We start from the raw sequence: 14,524 nt of genomic DNA on the forward strand, positions 1-14,524 counted from the left end.
TGCGATTCCTGATACAGTGGGAGTGCATGGAGCGAAAACCAGCCAGTGAAGGGGAGGCAGCACTGCCGCCCTCCATCCTCAGGACCGCTGTCAGCCCCCACTTTATAAGATGGGAACACTCCTGAAGGAGACTCCATATGTAGCAGTTCTCCATCTTATGCCTCAGGCCAGTGTCTCCCAACTCCAGTCCTCACGGACCCCCAACAGGTCATGTTTTCAGGATCTCCTATAGTAAGAACACCTGTGGCAATGTCTGAGGCGCTGACAATAATTACATCACCTGTGCAACACTGAGGAAATCCTGAAAACATGACCTGTTGGGGCTCCATGAGTATAGGAGCCGGGCAGCACTGCCTCAAGCTCGGAGCTTATTTCCCAGCGCAGTATATGCCGTATCCCTCGTATAATCTCTTCTTTATTACAAACTTCCCTCTTCCTGCGGAGGCCTGCAGGAGGGAGATAAGGACATGTGCGGGCACAGATATACGCAGTGATTCACGACTAGCATCCAGCGAGACGTGACGGCGCCATCTCACAGTTTATAGCCGGGCCTGTGAGGCTGCCGCTATTACAACACAGCAAGACGCTGCTACTCTCGCTCTGTCCAGCAGGGGGAGCCGCGTCTCCGGATTGGCTGACCCTTTGTGGGCACACGTGTTCTATATCGGCCTGCCTTAACCTCAGCCGCCCGCCACCACACGGAGATATCATGCCCACCTTCGAGCTGTTTACCAACGTCCCCCGGGATGCCATCCCCGAGACCTTCCTGTGCAGCCTGACCGAGCAAATCGCTAAGGCGACTGGCAAGCCGGCTGAGGTGAGAATCCCGGAGGGTAGCGGGAGCCCGTAGTGCGGAGGCAGGCCGCGCTGACAGCAGCCGGACATAATCACATGGGTGACCGTCCCCCCGCCGGGTGGTATCATGTAACAGCCCCTTCTAGCATCGCACATACATATATACAGCCGTACACACCCATGTCCTGGCAGCCTGCACTCATCCATTGTAACGTGATAGACTGCAGTTACAGCCACTTGTCACCAGAGGGCAGAATGCGAAGGCTTCAGCCCACTGACAGCAAACAGATCTTGTATGAGCAGTGAATGGAACCCCAATGATATCAGAGCTCTTCGTTATAAAAGGGATTTCCTCTTAAATGCCCCAGTTTTACCATAAATAGCGGGTTACAAGGATTATAGTCCCACCCTCTATGGCCGTGTTCACACGGGAGGCCCTGTGCAGAGTGATCACAGATCTGCAGAGCCACAGCGGGAAACCTGCAGCAAAAACTGCGTTCAGTGTGGATTCTAATGCAGATTTTGGTGCGGACGTCACCCCCTCATTAGAAGAGGTGGATCCTGCAGTGTATCCTGCGCTGTATATGACATGCTGCAGATTTACATGTATGTAGCTGTATGGCAATGAGCACAGAGTGTTAAGGCAGCAAAGGCAATCCTAAGCTCTCGCTCCTCATGACCTGAAGGTTGCGGGTTCAATCCCCGCGTGGTTCAGGTAGCCGGCTCAAAGTTGACTCGGCCTTGCATCCTTCTGAGGTTGGTAAAATGAGTGCCCAGCTTGCTGAGGGGTAAAGATGACTGGTGAAGGCAATGGCAAACCATCCCGCAAAAACAGTCTGCCAATAAAATGCCACAATGTCAGTCAGGACTCGGTGCTCGCACCAGGCGACTTTACCTAGCTCTACATATACAAAAAGGACATGACTCCAACCAAAACCGTCACTGTATGCGCCCTGTAATCCCAAACTATACACATTATATATCAAAATGTCAGAAACAATATAGAATCCAATCCTGTACAGTATTTTACCATAAATGTGTTTATTTTTTTTTTTTTAGCTTTTTACCCCAATAAGACTAAAAAACTTCAGTGAAAAATTTAGCGCAGCTAAAGGGGGGAAAAAAGTGCAGTAAAAGCACCACATGGGCAAAATCCCTAAATAGTTTCTGGGCCTTAAGGGGTTAATCCAGTTTAAAGACAGAAAATACAGCAGCGGATTGTTCCCAGAACAGAAAGCAAAACGGAACTGAAGCCACCGGGGTATTGTGTGTTTAGTAAAAAAGCTGAAACTGAACGGAAACAACCTGAAAGCATTCGGTTTCTTTCAAAAACCCCTTGAAATTGATGGGGAAAAACGAAAACCTTTATTTCAGATTTAACTCCATTTCTCGGCTCCAAAAACAGAACAGAAAGATGGAAAATCTCAATGGAGGCAAATCACCAGTGTGACCCGCCCTTAAAGGGGTGTGCAGCTCCAGGTGCAGTTGTGCTCTCATAAGACAGTATGCCCGTTCAGCCCTGATAACCCTGTGCCCGGCAGCCTCCTCACGCCCGGCTCTCGGATTCCTAATCTATATGTGTTGTGTTATTTTGGTGATTTATTGTTTTTCTATTTCCCCACTGATTGACTGTTCTTGCTCCCCCAGTACATTGCGGTGCACATCATGCCCGATCAGATGATGAGCTTCGGGGGCACCACAGAACCCTGCGCCCTCTGCAGCCTGAAGAGCATCGGCAAGATTGGGGGGTCACAGAACAAGACCTACACTAACCTACTGAGTGATACTCTGACCAAGGAGCTGCATATCTCTCCCAACAGGTAGAGTCGGGGTTTATTATACATGATCCACAACACATACCCTTCCTGAGCTCCCACGCTTGGGGCGCAGCTGCTCCATTCTTTCTTATTTCTGTAGAACAGTGCCCGCAGGTAGAGTTAGGCCTCATGCCTACGGGCAGACGTGGATTCTGCATGGGGAATCCAGCATAGAATCTGCCTGTGCCCACAGCCGGTGACCCTGCTTACCTGTCCGGGTCTTCTCTCTTCTGTAGTGCAGATGTGTGCGAAAGTACCGGCTCGTGCAGAAGCACAGTAGAAACTTCTTTTTTTTTTTTAATGTGTTGATCCGCGGTGTCAACTGAGTACGAACCGCGGATCGGACGGCTTCCATTGACTGCAATGGAAGCCGTCTGTGTGGGAACCACAATAAAATGGAGCATGCAGCATTTTGTCTTATTTTTCATCCACCGCAGTTGGTTTCCACTCGTGTACATGAAGAATAATTTTTCCATAGCATCCGGATTCTGCAGCAAAAATCCGCCCGTGGACACGAGGCTTAACTCAGCCACGGGCTCCTCCACACAACCGTATTGTTACAACTAGAGATGAGCGAGCGCCCAAATGCTCGGGTCCGCGTTATTCGAGCCAAGCTTTTCGTAAAATTCGAATAATTTTATTTTTTTCCCCAAAAAATTGTATTTTTCAAAATTAGTACAGCCAAAAAAAATAAATTCTTGTATCATCATACTCTTACTGAGCCATAGAATGAAGTTATGTGTCACTTTTGCTGCAGCGTTTACACCAAAGAACCAGACACCCCCCCCCCCCCCAAAGATAGCAGAATTGCATTTTTTTTTTTCTTTTTAACTTCACTCCACTTAGAATTTTTTTTTCAAGTTTTTCATTCCATTATATGGTACATTAAATAGTATAATTGTAAAAAAAAAAACGACTTGTCCCACAGAATGCAAGCCCTCAGACAACTACATGGATGGATAAATAAGAGTTAGGTTTTTAAGGAAAAAATGGAAATGTAAAAAAGTCCACGCCCATAAGGGGTTAAACAGCATATCTATTGCACTGAGCATATAAAGAAAAAAATAACTTGATGAGTATCAGGCTGCAGAATAGGCTCCTGGTCTTAGCATAGTGCTGGAGCTAAAAGCCCTTGGATCAAATAAAGATGCGGTTTTATAGGGTTCTTAAAGTCTTGATGGCAGGTCCGCAGGATGGCTGGAATAGTAGACTGGTGGGTTTTAGGGTTCTGTTCTCCAAGACACCTACTGATTAGCTGTTCACTGGACCGCTATGCTCCCGCACTGAGCTGATTTCTGCAGGAAGCAGACAGCGCCTTTCCTATTGCAGTGGCCCGGCTTGGTATTGCAAGCCAAGCTCCCATTAATTTCAAACCGAGGGAGATTTGAACTGAGTAGCATTTCTATATTTCTTTGGGAATTCTAGAATGCAAAACTTCAACAGGAGGAATTTTGGGGAGAAACAGCTGGGTGGCCTGATGTTATTGTAGGACGTAACTTTTACAATATCCTTCATTATTCTAGTATAGAATGGTTTCACAATAGTCCCTCGTATTTTAGATACTGCTTACGGTATTATTCCCCCTATACCGCCACGTGGTTCAGCTGTAGGTTGTTAGGTGATGGATGGGGTGGTTACCCTCCCGTATGTCTGAAGCTCACAGTCTCTTCATTTACAGGGTTTACTTCAATTTTGTGGACTTGAATCCAAGTAACGTGGGCTGGAACAAATCTACCTTCGCCTAACCGTGGCCAGCAGATGACTTCCGTACCGCAGCCGTATAAATGTTATGTCTGTGCCATACATTCCATAATAAATACCGTAAAAGAAATCGGTTTTGCGTCAGTCTGTTACCTTCACCTGTGATTCTGAGTCTCTGGTTTACGGTTCTTCATTACAACATTTAGTATGTGTTTAAGGCCACCTGCACACAGGCAAATTTGCATTGCGGAATCCAGAACGGACGTCCACCTCCAGATTCCGCAGCTAATACTGCCCATAGCATGCAATGGAAAAGTGCTATTTCCTGCACACAAGTGGAAATCTATTTCAATTTTCCGCTCATGGAGGAAAAATTGCACCGTGCTCTATTTTTCAGGGCATTCCACTCAGATGGCTTCCATTGAAGTCTATGAAAGCCATCCGACCCACGGCCCTTCCGCAATTAACATTACAGAAAGGTTGCGTGTTCCACATGATCGCCTAGTGACGGCGTGGTAAAATCTACCGGAGGAGAGCCGCCCGCACACCCTTCTCCTCACCTCCATGTTGATTGACAGATCTGTGCCTATACAAGATACTCATGTGATAAAGGATACCGTTTGTATATTTGCCATGTGTGCAGGGCTCCATAGTGAAAGGGCAGATCATAGCTGTAACACTTCACCTACTCTAGATCTGTTGTCTCCTCCAAGACCCTGTTTAATGGATGCTCTAAAACAATTACAGTAAAGGCATGTCTGTTTTATAGCTTTACTGATGATGAAAAGCAGTAGCCTGTTTAATGTGGAGAAATACACCTTTAGGGTGCCCACCCACTGGCGTTTTTTTTTTCACTGCAAAATTCGCAGGTTTTTTCTTCTGCAGGGGGTCTATGGGACTTGTAATGTAAAAATTGCGATCGCGCAAAATCGCGATTTACCGCGATATCGTGATTTTGCGCGATCGCGATTTTAGCTTTGCATGTCCCATAGCCCAAAGACCCCTGCAGAAAAAAAAAACGCTGCGAATTTCGCAGTAAAAAAACGCTAGTGGGTGGGCATCCTAAGGCTGCTAGTGTGTGCTGAAAACATGTGAACGGGCAACGTTTCATGTGCGCATCACACGAAACATTGCCCATTCACTGGAGCTGCTGCGCTTGGAGAAGTGCAGCTACTCCAGGAGGAGAGAAAGAAGCCCCGCAGGGCTTTGGGATTTCCCCAAAGCATGGAGAGTGAGGGGAGCTATGGGGGGGTTTCCCATAAAGCACAAGAGATAGAGCAGGGCAAAGGGTTAATTAACCCCCCCCCCCCCCCCCCCCCCCCCCCCCCAGGTGCTTCTGGTCCTTCTGTAAGCAGCAGGGGAAGCCACTCCGTGCGCAGGAGTTTTCATTAACTCTTCCTCCCATAGGAGTCTATGGAAAGCCCTGCCGTTGCGCACCACAGATAGTGCATGCCTTATCTATCTTAGGTGCGCTGCGTTTTGTGCCCCTAATTCCGCACATATGAACGCTTGTCTAGGCACCCATCGGTTCTTTTAGAAGCGTTCATTTTGCGCACAGAAAAAGCTCACTCGTCTGACCGAGGCCGTAGTTCACCCTTCATTTTGTGTGTTTCTGACCAGATTGTTCTGTTTGTCGTGGCATGGACTCGCCTGGGACCGCCTCACGCTCTTCTATATAACTAGAGAATGGATGAATGGCGTTTAGATGGAACGATTAGTGTTCAAAAAGTGCCGATCGTTCAGTCTAACCGTGAGCCCACGACCGAACAAGAATTGTCCGCTTCTCGTCCGTCCAGTCTCCGCAGGACTGAATCCTCGCTGCTCGTTCACTTGTCGTTGCGTCTTAAACACTTCTTGTACGGTGTTTTACATGGGAAGGTGAGGAAGAAGTGAATGAGTCTCGTTGAACAGTGATCAATCTGTGTAAACAAGCTGCACAAACGAGCTGGTGATGACATCACCAACTCGTGGAAATGACAATCGTCCAGTGTAAAAACAATAGGCTATACTTTTAACCATAACTAGAGCAATGAAAGGATCGCAAGTTCAAGTCCCAAATTGGGGACCAAAAAAAAAAAAATGTTATTAATCACTTTTTTTTTTCAAGAAAAAATATGTAAAGTCATGCGCACTACAAAATGGTATTGTAGAAAGTACACGACATTCCGCCAAAAAATTGAGCCTTCACACAACAATGGTATGTCAACGGAAAAATAGAGCTATGGTTATCAGAAGATGGAGTCAGAAAATAATTTTATGCTTCCCAAAGATATTTTACTTATATTTTTTTTAAATGTACAACAAAAAACTACATAATTATACTGACCCATAGAATGAAGTTATCTTGTCATTTGTGCTGCAGTGTGTACACCATAGAAACAAGACACCCCCCCCCCCCCCCTCCTCCCCAAAGATGGTAGAATTGTGTCGGTTTTTTTCCCATTTCCCTCCACTTAGATTTTTTTTTTTTAGTACGTTAGATAGTGCCCCCTGTGCTAAAATAAGGAGAGGAGCTGTCCTGATCTAGTACTGCAGCCCCGCTGTGGTTCCAGTGTTTGTTGTGACAGATTATGTCACCATAAATCCAGTGACCGCTGCGGCATCGCCACTTCTTCTCCTGGCATCAGCGTTCAAATCCTATGCAGCATGATGCCAGGAGTTCTGGGAGATGGCACACAGTGCAGCAAGGGTGCATTGAAAGGGAACGGCCTAAATATTGCTTTTACTCTTATTTCAGCGCAGTGGGCACTAAAAGGTGGCATGTTGTCCAGTAACCGGAAAGCCCATTTAAGACTCCGGTTCAATATGCTTGCAAGCTCTGCAGCCCCGATTGTTACGCCATTGATAGTCTGGTTCTCTACAGTAGTTTTGCTTATCACAAAGATGTTCTTGTTGTGCTGCCAGAACAGCGGTTCATATTCAGACCATGAAAACAGATTTGAGTAAAAATCATGTGAGTTAATTAGTAACTACTGAGTGTGGCAAAGAGGCGCTGCAGAGAGGCTCAGCTCGAAAGGCTGATTTACTATCACTTTGTATACAAGACTGAGAAGAACCTCCTTGGCTTCTCTGTATTCGTTCTCCTCTTCCATCATCATGCCCATCTTCACCCTGCACACTAACATATGCCAGAGCGCGATCCCCCAGACCTTCATGTCTGATCTGGGCCAGCTACTAGTACAGGCCATGGATGTACCAACTAAGGTAAGAAATGGGAGGAATTTACCAAGTAGATTGTATATAACAATTAATGTTTCAGAACAAATGGGATTATGTAGTTATTTCAGGTACAGTCTGCCTGCCTCTAGTAGTGGTACCAAGTACTGGATAGAAGTAATGCTCACAGTAATGTTTAGGAAGAGGCAGAATTCTCATTTTTATTAACAAGAATACATTTCCACCATATTACTGGATTTGATTAGGTTAATAAGAATATGTTGGAATATGATTGCTTAACCCCCTAATGACCGCCCATATGCCTTTTGACGACTGCTGTTAAGGGGCCTCATACTGATGCATGCACCTTTTTACTGCGCTGCCGTGCCAGTAGAAGCAGGTGCTCATACAGCTAGGACAAGAGCAATGTCCGAACCCCACAGTTTAACTGTTTACATGCTGCGGTCAATACGACTGCCTCATGTAAAAGGCTGACAGAAGGATGATCTGTTTCTGTCACCTATCGGACCCCAAGATGCGATCACCGGGTCCCGATGAGTGACACGTCACCTGCAGGCTTAAAGATGACCTCTGGGTCTGCCATGTGCAGAGGCCTATGAGGCTCAGTGTTTAGCTGAGCTTCATAGGCAGTATAATACACTGCAATACAGACGTATAGCAGTGTGTGATAAGTCTCAAAAGTAGAGATATTGAAGTCTCACAGTGGAGAAAAAACATAAAGTTAGAAAAGTGAAAGTAACAAGGTTTAAACTCTCCCTTTACTATGTACAAAACAATGTCATTAAGAATCTGGTATCACCGTGTTTGTAATGAGACAGAAGAAAAAGTTAATTGTAAATTGCTAATCTTGCCTCTAGAAAAAAACTGAATAAAAACGTATATGCCGGCAAAAAAGGCTATGAGCGTAAAAAATATACAGCAAAATATGCACACGTGTGCAAGAACGCAAAACCCATCACGTAAATGTGCACATATATGCGCTTACGCCCGTATGAACCCAGCCTGCATATTATTTTGTGTGCACGAAATTCACAAAAATGACGCTCATGTGAACAATGTGTCTATTCACTGTGTATACTGCGCGCAAATGCATTCATGTGAATAAGCCCCTAAGCTGTAAATCTGTCAGCACTGGTTGTGCACTGCTATAGTTACTGTATATTGTGTCTATCTCTTCTGTAGTCTATTGCAGTGATGATTCACCCTGATCAACAACTTACCTTTGGTGATACAAAAGACCCCTGCGCCCTGTGCAGTCTGCGCAGCATTGGAAAAACGGGTGGTCCACGCAACGAAAACTACTCCAAGATCCTGTGCGAGTTTCTGAACAAACAGCTGCGAATCCCCCCTGACAGGCAAGTCTTGTGTATATCTGTACAGATTGACCATCCACACCCATTGAATGATGCTGCTGCAGAAGCTGAAATGGAGTGCATTTAACCCCTCGGTGACTAAGCTTTTTTTTTTTTCGTTTTTCCATTTTTGTTTTTTAATTCCTCCCTTTTGAAAAATCATAACTCCTTCATTTATCCATCGACGTAGCTGTATGAGGGCTTGTTTTTTTTGCAGGACGAGTTATATGTTTCAATGGTACAATATAATGTACTGAAAAACTTAAAAAAAAATTCTAAGTGGAGAGAAATGGGAAAAAAAATGAAATTCCACCATCTTTCAGTGCGTCTTGTTTCTATGGCGCACAAACTGCAACAGAAATGCCATGATAACTTTACTCTATGGGTCAGTACGATTACTAGGATATCAAACTTATATATATATTTATTTTTTTTTTTTGCTGTATAAATTTTTTTTTCAAAGATATATATTTTTCATTATTTCCTGCCGCCACCTTCTGCGCCGAATAGCTTTTATTTTTTCGTCGACATAGTTGTGCGAGGACTCATTTCTTGTGGGACGTCCTGTAGTTTGCATTCGTACCATTTTGGAATACATACAACTGTTTTATCACTTTTTATTGCTTTTTCTTCTTGGAGACAGGGTGAGCAAAAAAGCACATTTCCAGCATTCTTTATAGATTTTTTTCTGATGACGTTCATCGTGCGAGGTAAATAATGTATTCCTTTGAAAGATAGGACTTTTACAGATGCAGCTGGCTCTTCCATCCTCCTCCCCCTGCAGACGAGGACGACGTATATCGGCTCGGCGTCAAAACCGAGCCGATATACGTTCGTGGGAATGCAGCCTGAAGTTGTAACTATAATTTGCTTTTACAATATAATATAGTATTAAAATGCTTGTGTATGGCAATTAGTAATTTCATTTGCTTACCCATTGGATGGGGCCGCCTAGATGCACGGTCACATCACCACGCCGACAACAGAAATATTATATATATATGGCCAATTGGTAAACCAATTATACGCTAATTACTAGCTGCCATACCTTTGTTGTAGTTGACCTATAAATCTGTCTGAAGCTATACAGCTAGTTGCTTAAGAAAGGAGGTAACTTGTAGCGTTCGAAACGCGTTGCACAGTATATATATGTCGTGTTTTGTAATCTTATTGAATTGTCTTTTGGAATAAACCTGTTAAAAGCTACCTCTACATCTGATTCCTTATCTCCATACCTGGACATAGAGGAGATCTGTTGGTTCATTGTAGAGCTCAACTTTTCTTCTCCGGACAATCATTCAGGGGGTTTCATCAGATAAAAACTTTAAGGCTGGATTCAGACGACCGTATATCGGCTCTGTTTTCACGCCGAGCCGATATACGGTGTCCTCATCTGCAGGGGGGGAGGATGGAAGAGCCAGGAGCAGGAACTGAGCTCCCGCCCCCTCTCTGCCTCCTCTCCACCCCATCTCCGCTCCTCTGCACTATTTGCAATGAAAGAAAGCGGGGCGGGACTAAGTTCCGTGAATTAGCCCCGCCCCCATCCCGCCTCTCCCCATTGCAAATAGTGCAGAGGGGCAGAGAGAAGGCAGAGAGGGGGCGGGAGCTCAGAGCACTGCTCCTGGATTTCCAGGCTCCTCCCCTGCAGAGAGAGACAACGTATATCGGCTGGGCGTGAAAACCGAGCCGATATACGTTCGTCTGAATCCAGCCTAAGGCGTGTTTTTTGGTTTTTTTGTGTGTGCGCACAATTATAAGCGTTGTAGGCAATTGGAAATGCCAGTACTGTAATAACATAAACACAAAATCAATCATCTTAAGGCCTCCTTCCCACGGATGGATTTCTGCCACGTTGCCCGCTGCTATTAGGTTCTATTGAACCTAACAGCTCAAGGCTCACGGTGCGGAATTCCATCGCAGAATTTCGCACCGTGAAATCTCCCGTCCTCACCCGCGGCATGCTCTATTTGCCGCGGGTGTACGCGCAGCCGGCTTCCATTGCAGTCAATGTAGCACAGCGGAAGATAGCGTGAAATCGCCTCTCCGCCTACCGCCGTTGCGTCATGTGACGCTGTGGGCGTGTCTTGTGACGTGGCCGGTGTGTCACATGACGCTGCGGCGCGTCATGCTGAAGCGTCATGCAGGACCCAGGAAGCCCGTCACGGCCGTGTGCAGCCGGCCTAATAGTCCAGCCAGGTAATAGCGTTCATGAAATTGCTGCTATAATATTGCCCATACAAGTATGCAGCCACATCAGGCAGAAATCAGTAGTGGAGAAGCCTGGCATAAAAGGCTGCTTTTCACACGAGCAACAAAATCGCGCAATTTTCTCGCAATGCAACAGTGCTACAAATCTCATGTATGTGAAGCCCATGCTTTCCTGTGGCTTACTTCACATTTGCGGTTTGTAGACATTGCGACAAAAAAATTGTGTTGCGATTTGCGGTTTTGTTTTTTTCTCCCATGTTTCCCTATGGAGCCTTTATTTTAGTAGCCTTACATGTCAAAAAATTGTGGTTTTCATGCAGTGCGATGCTACTTTAACATAAGAAACTCATACCCTAATGTAGTGGGATTTTTAGGGGGACTTGAAATATAAGCCCTACCCCCAAAATAATCCATAGTTGCATTACTTAAAAAAAATGTATATACATACATACACACACACACACACATTACCTGACAGACGCGGTCCCGGTCCTTTTGCTTGTCTCCAGCTCAGCACACGTGCTGACCGCGCTCAATGAACCAATCACAGCCCTTTCATTGGCTCTCGAGTGCTGCGGCTCAGCCAAACAGCATTAATTGGCTGAACCACGGTCAAGAGCCAGTCAGAGCCCTCGCTTCCTGGAGATGCAATTTATGAACCTCGTAGCCAGGAAGTAAGTTTGTGTTCGCAAGAGAGAACTGCTAGCACATATGCCGAAGCGCCAGAGACGAGCAGGAGAAGCGGGACCACGTCTGTTAGTTAATGTGTATATGTGTGTGTGTGTAGTTAATGTGTATATATGTGTGTGTGTGTGTGTATGTATATGTATATACATTATTTTTTTTTTAAGTAATGCAGCTAGGGGTTATTTTTGGAGTAGGACTTCTATTTCAAAATAAGACCTACACCAAAAACGCAGCAAAGTCGCAGTATCGCCATGATAGAATGCAGCACAGTTGTGATATCGTGGCTATATCACTGTCGCCCGTATCAAAGAGGCATAAAGATCATGGATATAGACTAGGCATGCATGGCATACTTTAGCCACAACACGGCGGTTGCACGATCAAGGAAAGCTGTGTAGCCCTGAAACTTTACATACATTAAGCTCAGTGGAGTTGCAATCTGAATTGTAGCTTGTCATGATCTCAGATGGCAAAAAACCCACTGAAGTTGATTGTTTGCGACTAGGGATGAGCGAGCATACTCGGAAAAGCACTACTCGCTGGAGTAATTGGCTTTATCCGAGTATCGCTGTGCTCGTCCCTGAAGATTCGGGTGCCGGCACGGAGCGGGGAGCTGCAGGGGAGAGCAGGGAGGAACGGAGGGGAGATCTTTCTCTCCCTCTCTCCCGCCCGCTCTCCCCTGCTCCCCGCTGCGACTCACCTGTCAGCCGCAGCGGCACCCGAATCTTCAGGGACGAGCACAGCGATACTCAGATAAAGCACATTACTCGAGCGAGTAGTGCTTTTCCGAGTATGCTCGCTCATCCCTATTTGCGACCTGCATTCATGGCAACCTGTGCCTCACAGCGCAACTCTATTGGCCTCAATGTGGGTGCAAAGTAGCAGTGCTACATAGGGATCCTTGGTCCTACAACTGCTGTCACTGCCAAAGGTCACCTGGCCATACTGTGTTCTAAGACAGTGCCAGGAATCCAGGACCGTCTCTCTGATTCTGACCACTTGCCTGCCAAGCTGCCTAGATGTGCTCTGATCAGAGTTCAGGATTGTCAGTATATATAACGATGGCATCATATTTATAGGGAACCTGTCATCAGGTAAGAGCACTATGAACTAAATAATGGTGCCCATACGGCAGGTTCCCTGGAGGCCAGGGAGGTATTTCTTATACATACCTGACTCCCCAATCCAGCGCTGTTACCCCTGAAAGCTAGTGCGGACCATGCAGACGGACCACTGGTGGCACACTCCCATAGCAATCAATGCTGTATGAGCGCCATAACTTAGTTTATGGTGCTCATACCTTTGTGACAGGTTCCCTCATACATGATCACATGGTTGAGTGCCATAGCGCTATGCCAGCTGTACCCTCTCTGATGTTGCAGTGAGATTTTCATATCAATTTATGTAGCTGTTTTAACATGATTTCCTTTGTCTTTTTCAGGGTTTACATCAACTTTATAGATGTAAGTGCAGGTAATGTTGGCTGGAACGGTTCTACCTTTGCTGGAGTTGCTCTTTAACACCTTGGAATACTTCCACTTATACCTGCCGTGGATTTTAATTCTTCCTCTGATTATACTGTACTTTATTCAATAAACAGACATTCACTTCACTTGTGTTATGTATATATGACAACTACAGTGTTTGTATATACTGCCCCTTCTTTACACTATTTATACTACGAGGAGAACCAAAGCGGAAGCGAAGATGGGAGCCCTCATTCAGTATATAAGGCCTCCGGCACATTAGCGTGTTTGAGGTATGTGCGTTGTAATTCACAAGCAGCACACCGCCATATTATAGCCTTTACCTGGACCAATGATACGTGAGTAAAGTCATCGAATTTTCCTATTCCTGTCCGTATCACAGACGAGAAATAGGACATCTAATGCACGCTATAGGGCTGTGTCCGTGTAATGCCTTATACATGCTTATGGTATTAAAAGGTTATCCCAAGATAGAACCTGGAGATGTCTGCTCAGTGAGGCTCTGACTGCTGGGACCCCTACTGGTAAGGAGTATGGGGGTCTCATGTCCCCAGTATGAGTGGGGTGGCTGTGAGCATGTACACTACCACTCCATTTATCTCTATGGGACTGCTGGAGATAGCTGATTGCTGTACTCAGCTTCTCTTTAATAGCCCCATAGAGATGAATAACGGCCTTTTTACACAGACCGCTACATTCAGGTTCTCCTTGAATCGTAGGGATCTGAACAGTTATCAATGTAAATGATTGAAGTCAATTGAGAATTCATTAGCTTATCGTTCAGTTGCTGCAGACATAAAAAGTTGAACAACAATTGGCAATTATTCATCTATGAACGACTGCCTATATACTGTGAATGCAGGTGGGTGGCCGGAGCGATCCTGGCCCAGTCCGCCCCCATTCACTGAGTGATCATCACTCCTGTAGAAAAGCACAGAAGCAGTTGTCGCTGGGATGGCTGTTGGGCGCTGTCACGTCCGATAAACGTCCCGTATAAAAGGGCCCGGAGTCACATTATAGCGCTGGGCAGGAATTATATGATGCTTTATCTGTCCCTACACATTAGGGGTTTTCCATGAGTTGAAGCATTTTCTGAGGTTCCCCTGAACCATTGGGAATCCCTGCTGATTATACATTGTGACTACAAAATCTAAGGGCTAGTTTATGTATTTTGTCTAGACATAACCATTAGATGACATGCAGCCCTTAATACGTTCCCCTGGGGTATTTTTAGTATTTGTCCCATAGCTACTATATGTACGGCATGTTTCTATATAGTTTCACCCATGCTTGTAGAGAA

At 45.6% G+C, this 14,524-nt stretch overlaps 2 protein-coding genes across 2 annotated transcripts; both read left to right on the forward strand.

Moving 5' to 3' along the window:
* Positions 1–613: 613 nt before the first annotated feature.
* On the forward strand, positions 614–4,443 carry LOC136627988 (macrophage migration inhibitory factor-like). The gene is made up of 3 exons (XM_066603546.1): positions 614–817; positions 2,443–2,615; positions 4,291–4,443. Exons 1-3 carry the CDS (start codon positions 710–712, stop codon positions 4,355–4,357), a joined length of 348 nt encoding a protein of 115 aa, XP_066459643.1. The 5' UTR covers positions 614–709; the 3' UTR covers positions 4,358–4,443.
* A 2,868-nt stretch (positions 4,444–7,311) lies between these two features.
* LOC136627986 (macrophage migration inhibitory factor-like) lies at positions 7,312–13,333 on the forward strand. The gene is made up of 3 exons (XM_066603545.1): positions 7,312–7,517; positions 8,673–8,845; positions 13,179–13,333. The coding sequence occupies exons 1-3, from the start codon at positions 7,410–7,412 to the stop codon at positions 13,255–13,257; spliced, it is 360 nt and encodes a 119-aa protein (XP_066459642.1). The 5' UTR covers positions 7,312–7,409; the 3' UTR covers positions 13,258–13,333.
* Positions 13,334–14,524: the final 1,191 nt, after the last annotated feature.

The sequence above is a fragment of the Eleutherodactylus coqui genome, chromosome 5 (genome assembly GCF_035609145.1).
Source record: "Eleutherodactylus coqui strain aEleCoq1 chromosome 5, aEleCoq1.hap1, whole genome shotgun sequence".
In the NCBI taxonomy this organism is placed as follows: domain Eukaryota; kingdom Metazoa; phylum Chordata; class Amphibia; order Anura; family Eleutherodactylidae; genus Eleutherodactylus; species Eleutherodactylus coqui.

What these genes read in the sequence shown, in the direction of transcription:
- LOC136627988 (XM_066603546.1), top strand. Translation starts at nt 710, where the DNA reads ATGCCCACCTTCGAGCTGTTTACCAACGTCCCCCGGGATGCCATCCCC. An exon ending in CGACTGGCAAGCCGGCTGAG is followed by an intron (nt 818 to 2,442) that starts GTGAGAATCCCG and finishes TTGCTCCCCCAG; the next exon opens with TACATTGCGGTGCACATCAT. An exon ending in CTGCATATCTCTCCCAACAG is followed by an intron (nt 2,616 to 4,290) that starts GTAGAGTCGGGG and finishes CTTCATTTACAG; the next exon opens with GGTTTACTTCAATTTTGTGG.
- LOC136627986 (XM_066603545.1), top strand. Translation starts at nt 7,410, where the DNA reads ATGCCCATCTTCACCCTGCACACTAACATATGCCAGAGCGCGATCCCC. An exon ending in CCATGGATGTACCAACTAAG is followed by an intron (nt 7,518 to 8,672) that starts GTAAGAAATGGG and finishes TCTCTTCTGTAG; the next exon opens with TCTATTGCAGTGATGATTCA. An exon ending in CTGCGAATCCCCCCTGACAG is followed by an intron (nt 8,846 to 13,178) that starts GCAAGTCTTGTG and finishes TGTCTTTTTCAG; the next exon opens with GGTTTACATCAACTTTATAG.